Source organism: Drosophila persimilis, unplaced genomic scaffold (assembly GCF_003286085.1).
Source record: "Drosophila persimilis strain 14011-0111.01,24,50 unplaced genomic scaffold, DperRS2 tig00000000-arrow-pilon, whole genome shotgun sequence".
In the NCBI taxonomy this organism is placed as follows: Eukaryota; Metazoa; Arthropoda; class Insecta; order Diptera; family Drosophilidae; genus Drosophila; species Drosophila persimilis.
In genome coordinates this window covers 4108667-4121451 of record NW_020825288.1, presented here as the reverse complement: position 1 = coordinate 4121451, position 12785 = coordinate 4108667, and the positions used below count along the sequence as shown (strand labels likewise).

General features: G+C 49.5%; 3 protein-coding genes across 5 annotated transcripts in view; 1 reads left to right on the top strand and 2 right to left on the bottom strand.

The window, feature by feature from the left end:
- Window positions 1-33: 33 nt before the first annotated feature.
- On the bottom strand, window positions 34-2990 carry LOC6595120 (ras-related C3 botulinum toxin substrate 1). Of its 2 annotated transcripts, none has more exons than XM_002020015.2 (5): window positions 2798-2990; window positions 1711-1847; window positions 1401-1633; window positions 1159-1319; window positions 34-1066 (listed from the first exon to the last, which is right to left on the bottom strand). In XM_002020015.2, the coding sequence occupies exons 2-5, from the start codon at window positions 1824-1826 to the stop codon at window positions 989-991; spliced, it is 588 nt and encodes a 195-aa protein (XP_002020051.1). In that variant the 5' UTR covers window positions 1827-1847; window positions 2798-2990; the 3' UTR covers window positions 34-988. The 2 variants fall into 2 exon arrangements, with proteins under 2 accessions (XP_002020051.1, XP_026851037.1); XM_026995236.1 differs by lacking the exon at window positions 2798-2990 and adding an exon at window positions 2040-2129.
- Window positions 2991-3650: 660 nt separating this feature from the next.
- LOC6595121 (probable enoyl-CoA hydratase) lies at window positions 3651-4850 on the top strand. The gene is made up of 2 exons (XM_026984236.1): window positions 3651-4521; window positions 4589-4850. The coding sequence occupies exons 1-2, from the start codon at window positions 3651-3653 to the stop codon at window positions 4693-4695; spliced, it is 978 nt and encodes a 325-aa protein (XP_026840037.1). The 3' UTR covers window positions 4696-4850.
- The window catches only part of LOC6595122 (tubby-related protein 4), a 31899-nt gene continuing 23907 nt past the window's right edge, over window positions 4794-12785 (bottom strand). The window contains exons 3-11 of one of the 2 annotated variants that reach the window (XM_026994937.1): window positions 10482-10646; window positions 9960-10419; window positions 9363-9889; window positions 9069-9297; window positions 8725-9011; window positions 6656-8665; window positions 6250-6594; window positions 5995-6186; window positions 4794-5928 (exon numbers count right to left, since the gene is read on the bottom strand). In XM_026994937.1, coding sequence (XP_026850738.1) covers window positions 5812-5928; window positions 5995-6186; window positions 6250-6594; window positions 6656-8665; window positions 8725-9011; window positions 9069-9297; window positions 9363-9889; window positions 9960-10419; window positions 10482-10646 — 4332 coding nt within the window. In that variant the 3' untranslated portion in view covers window positions 4794-5811. The remainder of the gene's footprint in view (window positions 5929-5994; window positions 6187-6249; window positions 6595-6655; window positions 8666-8724; window positions 9012-9068; window positions 9298-9362; window positions 9890-9959; window positions 10420-10481; window positions 10647-12785) is intronic. The other variant, XM_026994942.1, reaches the window with a different exon arrangement.

The window sequence follows — 12785 nt, the reverse complement described above, 5'->3', positions numbered from 1 at the left end:
TTAAATATAGTTTATGTATATATATTTCGTAAAAAAATTGTCCTGGGATTTCATCTCATCTTCACGCATCTTTGAGTGTTCTTTGTTTTGAAAATTGTTTGCTTTTGTTTATTCGATCTATTTCGATTCTTTTGATTCTTGTTCCTCTGTTTTGTTCGAGTCGCGTCGTCACATTTAAATGCAGTTTTTCCATTCCATTTACATAAACCATTTTGCTATCCTTACGCCGTAAAAGTTGTTTAAACATTGCCTTCTTTAAAGTTAGGATAATAAATAAGTAATTATAAAATAATACTTAAACAAAACAACAGTTGGTTACAATTTCCAAGCGACAGAAGTGTCAAATGAGCGTCAAGTAAGCGTGATTATGATAACGGTTCGACGAGGGTCGAGTTGTCGAGTAAAAAAATGCAATATGCTTAAATATCGTATAAAGGATGCTTTATCTAAGAGCTCGTCGTCGTCACGCGGGGATTGGCCTGGGCTTTAGTTTTAGGAGAGGGCTTTTTTGCTTTAACTCTTGGCTAGATAATTATATTACATTTAATGGGGGGGAAATTAGGAGATATGATATGCGAAACGAAACCAATGCTTTGATTCATTATAATTTTCTCGTGCGCTGCTGCCTGTTACCATTAGTTCAAATACATTCGATTCAATTGACTAGATTTCTATAGCTGATTTAGATACATTCGATTGATTTTCCTGTTCCTGCTGTTGCTGTTTTACGGGAGGGAGTCGTTTTGCTGTCTGTTCCACAATAATACGATACAAATAATTTTGAACTTAAACAAAGAGTGTGGCTCAGTAGTGCTCAATGAAAGGAGTTGGTCGTCTGTTTGTCTGTTTTTGATTCGTGTTCACTTTAAGGTAGATGAGGGCGCTCAAAAGGTGTGCTTTCTGTCTGTGTGTTGTATGTGCTACTGCTTCCGAGTATTCTCTCTCTCTTTGTGGTCGTTACAAAGCAAATAACTTGCTGCTATCTTATTTACATAACTAGACACTTTCGCTGACGTCGCTTTAATGGCTCTGGTCTGAGTACGGCACGCACCGCTTCTTCGAACACCTAAAATGCAACACAAGGGAAAAAGCGATAAGTGAGATCATATGCTCGTGTGTGCGTAAGTGGGTGCGCCCGACGCCACTCTGATGACTTACTTGCTTAAGGCCGCGCTGCGTCAAGGCGGAGCACTCCATGTATTTCACAGCGCGTATTTTATTCGCCAGCTTCTGACCTTGCTCGCGCTTTAGCGGCGTCAGACCCTGTTCGGCCAGGCCACTCAACGTCTCACGATCTTCCCGCAAATCGATTTTAGTGCCTGCAATACAATACGCCACATATACAACTCGTTCTTGGGGGAATGGGCAGAGCTGCCATGAGCCATGAGCTGGCAACTTACCAACTAGAATAATGGGCGCGTCGGGACAGTGGTGCTTTATCTCCGGATACCATTTCGAGGTGACATTTTCGAATGACGAGGGACTCGCCACGCTGTAGCATATCAGGAAAACATCTGTCTGTGGGTAGGAGAGTGGACGCAGGCGGTCGTAGTCCTCCTGCCCCGCTGTATCCCAGAGTCCCAGCGAGACCTGTATTGTGTCCACTTGCATGGGTGCGGAGTAATTATCGAAGCTATGCATTTAAACAATGGTAAAAGTTAGTAATGATCTCAATCAGTAGGAACCGGAAGAAGTATCGGATATACTCACACTGTAGGCACATATTCACCGGGAAAACTGTCTGTTGTGTAGGAGATTAGCATGCAAGTCTTTCCGACGGTGCCGTCACCAACGACAACACATTTTATGGGCCTTCCGGTTGACATCGTGAGTCGTGACTATGTGTGCTGTGCGACCGGCAAAAGAGTACGAGAACGAACAGAGAAAGACGTGAGTATAAGTGTGCACTCGTATGTGAGAATGTCTTTCCAATGAATGCGTGCGCGCTTAATTCAATTAATTAAGTTCTACTTGAGGCAATAAACTTTGTTGTGGCAAGCTCTGACCACATACCACATACCACATTTCTGAATACATACTTTAATTGCCTTTAGGGTCTACAGAACTGAACTGCTGCACCCGCGACTAACAACCTGGCATACACCCGTATATCTCCGTGTGATCAAAAGGCTGGGCGTTCGAAAGGTGTGTCCCACAGCCAGAACAACAAACATAAAACGACAGTCTCGTTTCTGCTCGGAGGAGAGACTCTTGTTTTTGCAAATAAAATTTACGAAAATAGATCATGATGCGACACTCGACTGCGCCACTCATAGAAAATAATGGGAACAGCGAGGAAAACACACAACCAGAGCAGAGCAAATGGCAACAGTTGCGCTGCGCCAGAGGCCAGAGAACACACAGAACCAGGGCCCTCGGGAGCCTCCAATGATGCATGGGTGGAGCGCGTGGGGGAGGCGCGTCGACAGACGAGTGCGCCCAAATGTTGCGGTGACGCGGAAGCCACCGCACCGGCAGACGCGCACTGATAAAAATAGACACAATTAAGATCTAATAATGCAGGGTGGGCGGACGGGCGTGCAGGGCGGCGCGACTGTCTGACGGCGCCTCCGGTCTGACATGATTTAACCACAATACGGATGCCAATTCAATTAAAGTTCAAGTGAGACATTACGCCACATGCAACGCCTGGGCGCAGGGCGGGCCGCCGCTTGCCGACACTCGCGCGTTCTTTTGTTGTGGACGCCCATGCCCTACCCCGCCATCCATTGTTGCAGTCCTTGCCCCGCCGCAGTAATTGCATATTCACGCAAATGGAATGGGATTGTTTGGTTACCGTTTTAACCTATCCTTTCTTTGTCTGCAAACGGGAGTTCAGTGAGCGTAGTCGAGGTCCAAGAGGAAGCGGCGACTGTTTTGTACTTTGCTTATATCACTGGAAATGGTTGTGTACTCCACGAATGCAATGCGCTGGCACACGCGCCGCAGTTCAAAGATTACTTTCCACACAAATTGTAAATTTTTTTACTTGTAAATATCTGTTTATTGGCAGCGCAGAGTTTTAAAATGTATTTTCTTTTTTTCCCCACCAGTGTGACCATGAATCATAAGTGTATGACGAACTTAGCCCACTCAACACCCCTCTGTTTAAGCAGGCGAACAGCTTGAGTTAGGCCGCGGAAAATAATGCTTTTTCTATAATGTCATTTACGATCCATCCTATCCATGATGGAATTATACAAGGCGGTCTCGTCGGAAGTGCAGTACATGCTTGCTTGTTGATGCGGAAGGATTGTTGATATATTCTTAACCCTTATGTCCCGACAACAAGCAAATTACATATTCAAAATTATATTATATAAATAGCATATAAAAAAGATATCAAAGAATTTTAACTAATATTTATATATTATGTAAAAGAACATTTTAATATAACAAAAAATGTTGAAGCAAAATTATGAATGGCTACATAATATATATATATATTACCATATAAGTAAAAACAAACACGATGTTTTTCAAAGTTTAATCTCTTTCGCTGAGTACATTTTAATAACCATTGGTCTACCATGGGTTAAGATTCTGTTTCTTTCCACACAAACACAACCATACAATCAACACACCCTTTTCGCCTCTGAAGACGACAATTTCAACATTGCCCAACACTGCACAGTTGTTTTCGCGGTGAAATGATTAGAATTGTTTATAAACTGTTTCCACGCGTAAACTGTTCAAATTCAGCCAGAAGGAGTATTTGTTTAACAGCTGCTAGGCATGTGGAAGAAAGCAAGGACAGTGGTGACGCTCCCACAGTGCTCGTAGAGAAGGATTCTCATATAACATTGATCGGCCTGAATCGGGAACAAAAGCGCAACTCCATCGATGCACTTACTGCACAAAAACTGGGCGAAGCCATAAGCCAGTTCGAGGCGGATGATACGTCTCCCGTGGGCGTGTTGTACGGCATTGGTGGCTCCTTCTGTGCCGGCTATGATCTGGAGGAACTCCAAGCAGAGGCGGATCGAGGCAGCCTGAACTTTCTGTTGCGTCATGAGGGTTCTGTGGGACCCACACGGCGGCATCCACGCAAACCCATTGTGTGTGGCATTAGCGGCTTCTGTGTGGCCGGTGGCCTGGAGCTGGCCCTGCTGTGTGACCTCCGAGTGATGGAAGACACAGCTGTTCTGGGTTTCTTCAATAGACGCCTGGGCGTCCCGATTAGCGATGGCGGCACAGTGCGTCTGGCCGCCGCAGTGGGCTTCTCGAATGCCCTGGATATCATTGAAACGGGTCGACGTGTCTATGCCCGTGAGGCGCTGCGCATAGGCCTGGTGAATCGAATCGTTGCCACGGGCACAGCCCTTGGTCAGGCCGTAAATTTAGCCTTCTCGATTGCCAAATTTCCCATGGGTTCGCTGATGCACGACCGAAACGCTGTGCTGGAGAATGCGAATGCCTATAACCGTCCCGGTTTCTATGCCGGCACTTACAATGAAGTCATGAATGTGACATCCGAAATGGTCACGGACATGCAAGAGGGCGTGAGGCGATTCAAGACCTGTGAGTGGTTTTTGTTGATCTACGGAAGAGCTCTATATTTTATTATTCTTTTGACATCTCTGAGCAGCTGAGGAAAAGGGACCCAAAACCGACTCGTGGCACATCAAGGAGAAAACCATTCCAGATTGGGAGAAGGCCGAGATCGAACTGGAGAAGCAATTTAAAAAGACGTGATACGAGCAGAATCTGTATATAGCTGGGATATTTTCATATCTTATTTCATGGTGCAATATTTAGGTTGTGTTTACACGATATCTGATATATTTATGTTGTTATTTTTATAAAACGAAAGCCTTTATTCACGTAAAATACATTTATTTAATGATGTATGTATGAATGTAGTAGATCGCCTAAATCGTTTACGACTCCGGTGCTTATTTTCAATATTCACAACAATTACAATAACGAATTTTCATTTGAATTTAAGCCTAACTACCAAAAAGAGTAAGAGGAAAAAGCACAGAGATTTGTTTTCCATTCCAACATTCACTTCCCAATTTGTTTACACATATAAAAAATACGAGTATGCTAGGCCTAGCATTAAGTAATCGCTTTTACGTCTCCCCCCCTCCCCCGTTCAGGGGCCTCATATTCATATTCATATTGGCTTATGTCTATTAGAGTGTTAACGAAAGGAATTTTTGTATTGCACTTAAATCGAGTAAAGCAAGAAACGAAGCTCTATGCAAAAAAGGCTGCTCTTGTACAAACTAGTGTTAAAAATCGACTCTGATCTCATTTTAGTTGCTTGGGTTTTACATTTTTAAAATATTACATCGTTTACGGCTACAAATTTACACCTTCTCCGGCTATCCGGCTACGCTTAATCCAAAAAATTTGTCATACAAATATTGCACAAAAATGGATCGGACTGTGACACCCATTATGCATATGCACTACATATGTTTTTTGCATATGGCAAAACCTTCAATCAGTGGTGTGGTGGTACGTGTTCATTACGCTCACTAAAAATACGATACGGCATCTGTTCAGAAACCTAAAGACCATACACACACAATCATATCATATAAATACATTATATACAAAATGAAAAGGCAAATTTTCGCTAATCGGTCGGTCGGTCGTCTTCGTCGTCTGTCGTCTGCCATTTGGTATAAAAAATATATGTATAGCATAGGCCAAAAAAGCAACTGCTGCTGCAATCAGCTGGCGACATTTTGTAGAGCGCAATGCAATGCACAATAAGGATACGGATACGGATACGGATACTGTTACGGATACGATACGTTGCGATATACACACACATTCACATTGACCCTGCCTCGGAAATTACTTTAGTCGCTGTGTTACATTTGCCAGAGCCACGGCAAAGGCTTGTAGGGCGGAAAAGGGATACTGGAAGTCTAATGTGTAGGCATTCCCATCGATACGACCAAATTGCATGACCTAATGGTGCGATTAGAGCAGGAATTAAATGACATATTTTTGAGGAAAGTAATGTGCGGTGCTCACCTGCTTGCCACGGAACTCAATTTGGAAGTTCTTGGCTGACTCCTGGGTAACGCGGCCACCGAAATCCAGCTGATACACCTGACTCATCTCGTTCCACATGGGCGCCTTGTTGTGCATCACGAATTCCCGACGCACCGGTGCCGGATTGGCACAGCTGGCACTGCCATTCGGCTCGATCTTGCCGCGCTTCAGCTGTGGATAAGAGGACTTCCCTTAGAGTTGATTTGGATTTGGATTGGGGGCTCTTGATCTCACCTTCTGACGCAGCTGTGCCTTTTGGAATGTCTCCAGGTCGCGATACTGCTTGCCATTGCCCCCACCATTGTTGCTGCTCTCCTCTGCGCCAGAGCCGTTCGTCTGGTTTCCCTCATCGTCCGAGCTCTCGATGATGCTCGGCTTCTTGCGCTGCCTGCGATTGAGCAGCGGAGAATTGAGGATGTGGCGTATGGGGGAATTGCTCTGCTGGCGCTTGTTCTTCTTGCTGGCCGCCGGCGAGGCCGGAGAGCTGCGTGGCAGACGCTGTGGCGTCGACGGTGGCGTCAAACGACCCTCGTCCAGATCCCGCAGGCGGCTGATTATGTTCTCCAAAGTTGTAAGAGCCTAAAGAGGATAATATTTGTAAAAAAAAAAATACTCTTAAAGATGGAGGCAGTCCTCCTACCTGGGTGTGCAGCGACACAGATGCCTTGGCTTCCACGGGCGTGGCCTCTACGGCACCGCAGGCGGCGGCTCCAGTTGTTTCTGGCTGCTGCTGCCTCTCCATGGTGCTGGCATTGCTGGATCCATTCACCTGCCCCTGTGGCGGTGGCTCCTTGCGACGCCAGCGCACCTCGGCCAGCTGCTTGACAAAGCTGAACGTGTTATCCTGCTTTCGTCCCAACACTGGGGTGGAGTTTTCTGTCCCGGCACCATCTTTGCTGCGCCCGTAACCGAAGCGATGCTTTCGCGTGAAGAGCGGAGAGTCCGTGAAGCTGGTGATGACATCGAAGCGTTTCTTGGTCGCGGGCTTTGGCTGTGTGGCTGTGAGTGGCTGTACGGCAGGCGGAGCCTCTTTCGCGGGTGCCTCCACGCTGACCACAGCCGTGATCTCGTCGAGCACAGCGTTGTACGTGGGCTGGCACCGCTTGCAGGCACTGCTGGGATTCATGTTGTTGCGGCACTTGAAGCAGAGCGTGTTGGCTGCACTGCTGCAGGCACTGCTGTCGGAGATCTCCTGGAGTTTCTTCACCACCAGCTCGTGCTCCTTGCTGGACAGTTTCGTTTGCAGCGACAGCAGATCACACGAGTCCAAGCTCTTGGATTTGCCCGTCTGCTGCAGCTTGTGCCGTCGCGCATCTTCCTGCTGCTGCCGCTTCCGGCGGTTGCGTCGCTTGTCCACCAGCACCAGACGCTTGTTGGGCGCCTCCTTGCGCAGGGCGGACAGTGCCTCGTCGGAGGGCGTGATGGCCACGGAGTCCAGGTAGCCAACGCTGCAGCTGCGCGTAATGGAGTCGGGCATTGCGGGCGCTATGGAAACCACCGTGGGCGTCCGCTTCATGCTACTGCTGCTCGTGGTGGGTGTCGGGGACTGGGTCTCCTCGTCGATGTATAGCATATCACGTCGCTTCGATGTGGATGTGGATGCGGATGCATGCGGCGCCATGCACTTGACCTGCCTCGCATCCATGCGCTCCAGATTCAGATTCAGATTGAGGGGCACGGGGTTCACGTGGCTGTTGGCTGAACGCACGGGTTCCGACATCAGAGCATTCTTCACCTGGACCACATTGTTGGCATAGTCCGCATTGCTCGAGTAGGACATCAGGGTGGTCTGCCCGGCGCCCGGCACTGCAGGCCTCTCGAAAATAATGTCCGAGGGTGCCACCGCATTCTTGGGCGACTGGAGCGTGGGCACCGCCCCGTCGCAGTAGAGCGGCGAGATGGCGTGCCGCGATTGGCAGCTGGAATTGGAGCTGGAGCGGCTGTAGCTGTTCTTGAAGCTGCTTATGGTCTTTGGACGTGTTAGATTCTTGCCGCTACCGCTGCTGCTGCCGTTGCCGTTGCTGCTGCTGCTGGGCCCCGAGCCATTGGAGGAGGGTGCCTGATGCAGCAGCACGGTGGTGGACTGGCAGGCGGCGGCAGCAGCAGCGGCTCCTGCTTCCTGCGAGTCATTGGATGAATCATCATCGTAGCTCTCGGCCCGCGCCAACGGACTGAGTCCTGCGTTTGAGCCTCGTTCCCCGCCTCCTCCCCCGTTCACCGTCAGCGAGTTCTTGTGCCGCGCCAGTATTCGATTGGGGCGTGGCGACATGGGTGCAATAAGTGGGGCAGAGGCACCCTCCAGCAGGCGTCGCTGTGGCATCATCGGCGGTTTTAGGGCGGTCGCCACATCTTGGGGCGTGGTCACATTCACCTGCGGCACTGCCTCGTGGTGGTGCTGCTGGTGCTGCTGCTGCTGCTGCTCGTCTTCGTCCTCGGAGAAGATATTGGGATTGAAGCTGGGATCGGGACCAGGTGGAAAATCGTCGCGTAGCTCGGTGATCACCAGCGTCATCTGACGCGGCTGCAAATGCAGAAGGGACGTCTTATATGTTACTTGGCCTAAATTGGCTGGGACGGTTTTGGCAAGTCCATGGATCTTGAATTTCGTTCCCCAAATGTTGGAGGTCACCTCCACCAGCTTGACTTCCTGCTTAAGAGATAGAGGGATCAGTGATTGCATGTGCCTGGTAGACGTTGGATGCCCCTTACCTCCGGCAGTGTGTCCACGTAGGCCAGCTCGTCCAGGCTGTCCGGATCATTGCCTCCTGCTGCTGCTCCTCCTCCTCCTGCTGTGCCCACACGCTCGCCCGCTTGGTTGCGACGCTTGGGACGCACTCGCTTCTTGCGCGGCGTCCTGGGCGAACCAAAGCGCGATGATCGCTCCTCGAAGTCACTGTCCGAGGAGTCGGTGCGTCCGCTGTTGCCCGTGGTGGTGGACTGACTGGAGCCCGACGAGCTCTTGGCCTCCGCGGAGTATTGAAAGTACAAAGAAGCATCTAACAAAAGGGAAAACGTTTAGAAATGAGGCGGAAACAGGGGGGTCTCTCTCTCACCATTCACTTGTGGATCGAATATGACGAACTCCGGGCGTATCTTTGAGGTGCGTTTGCCCTTGAGCAGCGGCACCAGACCCCCCAGATACTCCAGGTAGAGCGTGTAGCAGGTGCCGGAGCTCAGATTGGAGTCATCGTCGTGCCGGATCATGGTGCAGTGGAGTCGCGTGGAGCAGAGCGGTGGACGCGACACAAAATCGCGCAGCGACTTCAGATCAGGTACACAGCACTGCAAAAAAGGTGCATCAGAGATCATAAATCACTGAAAGGGAGGCAAACAGATGATGCACTCACTCGTATCGTTTGAGCAAACAGATTGCCAATGAGAGACTTAATCCTAGAAGGCAACGGCAGCAGTGGCAGCAGCGTCTCGGAGCCCACGCTGGCCTGAATCTCCAGGCGGCAGAGCAACTGCAGCGAGGCCACCCGCCGCGACACCCAGGCAATGTGCACCTGCGTTCCCGTGGCAATAAACAGACGCTTGTCGTTGTGGCCCCACGTAATGGCCGACACCGGGGCACTGTTGCAGGGTATATGCGCCTGATACAGACACGCCCCCGTCTCCGTGTAGAACTTGACCAGATTCGTGTAGCTGGCGGGCGTGGTCGGGTCATCCGATGGCTTCAGGCCATGGCCATCCATTCCGGTGCGCAGGGTCCCAGCCACGGCGAGCAGTTCGCGGGAATTGCTCCACTCCATGACCATGCCGAGGGCGCCGTTGAGGCAAGTGTTGATATGTGCGGGTGAGACGTCGTCGAACGACTTCAACAGATAGATATATCCATTCTGGAAGCTAACAGCCAGCACAAACGAGCGTTTGGCTATGGGGAAAGAGAGAGATAGGATTATTGGGGATAGTCCAGAGAGAGAGAGATATTCTCCCGCACTCACCCGCATTGGTCACGCCGGGTTCTGCTTCTTCGCCCTCCTCCATTTTGAACTTCTCGCAGGACCAGGCCATCGAGGTGATGGGCACATCGTTGGAGAGCTGCACCTGCGACACCATCGCCCCATGGACATCCATGACGATCACCTGGCCCTGGGTGGTGCCGAAATATACCTGTTGATCGTCGGGCGTCCAAATGCCGCAGGTGATGGTCGACTCCAGGTTCAGCATGGAGGACCAATAGCGCTGTCCCGCCACAGAGCCCACCAGAACGAAGCCATCCTGGTAGCAGATGAGGGCCATCCGTCCGTCGTGCGACCAGGAGAAATGTGTCACTGGCGTGTTCCTATCGTTGATCAGCTCAATGGACCATCGGCCCTCGTACTTGATCCACACAAAGATGATGCCCGAGCTGTCGCAGGAGGCCAGCTTCTGGTACGGCTCGTTCCACTTGACCAGGATGACCTGCCAAGGGGGAAATAGAGATTAGAGAAGGATTGATGGCTTGTACCGGATGCTCCACTTACATCCGATCGATGGCCGCGCAGATTGTAGTTGGTCCGAAGCGGATAGTCCATGTTCTTGCGGCAATGGGAGGTGGTAAAGGTGACGCCCACAATGCCGCGCACATTGCCCGTGGCCAGCCATCCCTCCTGGTAGTAGTTGGTGCGATTCAGCTTCCAGCCCTCATCCTGGAGACAAAGAGAGGAGTGCCAACAAAGGCGATGAGAACATGATGTCCGCCACTGTTGGCAGCTGTTTTTAAGCAGGCGCCAATTGCAAGTCAAGTGCTTGCCGGAGCCTGCTTTTGAAATGGATTGCCTCCGCCGCAGGCTCAAAGTCCAAGCTTCTGCCCTGGCCCCCCCTTCACACACACACATCTCCACAATCGACAGTTTGTGCCACTGCCGTTTGCCGCTTGCCGTTGGCTGGGTAAATATGCTCCACTTTTGTGACTGCATCTACTTGTACCTCTTGCTCTTTCTTTCTCTCTCTCTCTCTGCTGCCTTCTATACTCAGTCGTTTGGCCCTTACACAGCCGCGGGCCAGGCGGTTTTTACTCAATCAGTTTTAAGTACCATGTAAATGGCAGTGGAATTGGGTGTGCTCGATATATTCAGAAGAACACTTACATTTTTCTGCTTACTGAAGAGCCAAGCCCAGCCTCCCACTGACCCGAACTGGTATTTATCCCCGCTCGATATTATCTAGAAGAGCTCTTAAATATCCCTCAAACACATTTAACAGAGGGATCTACTCACGGAGAAACAAAAAAAAACAAGCGCACCTACTTGCTCTCTTATCTCTCACTGACCCGAACACCTTTTCTACCTTCGCTTTGTGTGGGTGTCTTTGTTTCGTGCTTTCGGTTGAGCACAATTGAACACGTCTGTCTCACACTAAAAGCTTTTTGTTTGTGGTGTGTGGGCGAGAGTGAGAGACAAGCAGCCGATCTCTTTGTAAAGCTTATCTCTCGAGCACAAGAACACATGTATGTACATACATGCATACATGCGAAAAATACACTTTGGCAGCCTGTGATCACAAACAGAATCGAGACGAAAGTTTTTGCTTGGAAGCTCCGTTTTCATTGCGTATGTAAAAGCACGAAAGCACCTTAAAGAGTTGAGAGTTGATTGCGAGCTCTGCTTATAATTTAAGTTTTATTTATTTGAACAACGACAGGCTTAATCATTGAATCAAAAGTGTGAAACGCCCCACAATCTCTGGACAAAGCTTATATTTTCGTATAACAGCTGAACGCCAGTCCTGTTCTCAGTGCCGTCAGAAAGACTGTAAAACTCTCGGAGCTGCTTTAAACTTTCGAATTTCCCATTACCTGAAGAAACATCAGCCATTCAATATCCGCTTCAGACTTTCTCTACAATTTTGCAGAGAAATTCAATTTGAAAGCAAGTCTTTCAAATCTTAATTACACATCTGTTCTATTTTGCTCACTTTCGAAGGACTCAACCTGACTACTGTTCTGAATTGAAAACCCCCGTTTCCTGCTCAATGCAATTAAGGTGCAAAACAATCCCGGCAAACAATCCAATTAAGGCATACCTCAATCATCATTTCAAAAGTTTCCTCCCTACCTCCCCCGCTCCCGAGCAAGCGGCAGACAGCAGTCGAGTCGAGTTTTCATTCTAAAACTTGCTCTCGGGCTTTGCCCCCAGCTCCTTCTCTTTCTATCCTTGCGGGCTTTCTTTGGAAAAACTCTTTGACTGTTTATCATCTGCAGCAGCCGCAGCCGCAGCCGCAGCTGCACTCAACCGCGGCTCCGGCTCCGGCTCCATCTTTTTCCATCTGCTCCTGGTGCTGCTGCCTTTCCATTGATTGTTTTCCCGGCAGAAATTGTAGCCTACATTTCAGCGTTTGACTGGCATAACTGCCTACAGAGCGAAAATACATTTTCAATTTAAACGAAAATTCAGGGGCTTTCAGCATTTTGCCGGGGCTAATCCCCGACTAAGCTAAATGGGCATTTTTTTGGACAGGGGGTGGGGGGCGGGCGTGCGTCAAAATCCAATTTGCGAGAGGCATAAATTAAAATACCCGCAATCGCAGCACAAAATTGTAATTTCCGTTTTCGGACGAGCGGACGAGCGGTCCGGCGGACCAGCGGTCATTGGTCATTGGGCCCCAGGGGGGGGTGGACCTTTCATTGATTTCTGACCCACCCATTGACCATGTTAATTGCTTTATTAGCCCGATTGATTGATGTGCATATGCTCCTGCTGTCCGATGTCCTTGCAATGGTAAATTCAATTATATAATTGCTGGCCTGCCGGTCGCCTGCGCCTGGGCCTGGGCCATTTGTACGCACA

Excerpts from the sequence above, each read along its gene's own strand:
- LOC6595120 (XM_002020015.2), bottom strand. The coding sequence starts at position 1,826 with ATGTCAACCGGAAGGCCCATAAAATGTGTTGTCGTTGGTGACGGCACC. Across the intron at positions 1,634-1,710 it reads GGTGAATATGTGCCTACAGT|CTTCGATAATTACTCCGCAC; the intron begins GTGAGTATATCC and ends TTAAATGCATAG. Across the intron at positions 1,067-1,158 it reads CGCAGCGCGGCCTTAAGCAA|GTGTTCGAAGAAGCGGTGCG; the intron begins GTAAGTCATCAG and ends GTTGCATTTTAG.
- LOC6595121 (XM_026984236.1), top strand. The coding sequence starts at position 3,651 with ATGATTAGAATTGTTTATAAACTGTTTCCACGCGTAAACTGTTCAAAT. Across the intron at positions 4,522-4,588 it reads CGTGAGGCGATTCAAGACCT|CTGAGGAAAAGGGACCCAAA; the intron begins GTGAGTGGTTTT and ends ATCTCTGAGCAG.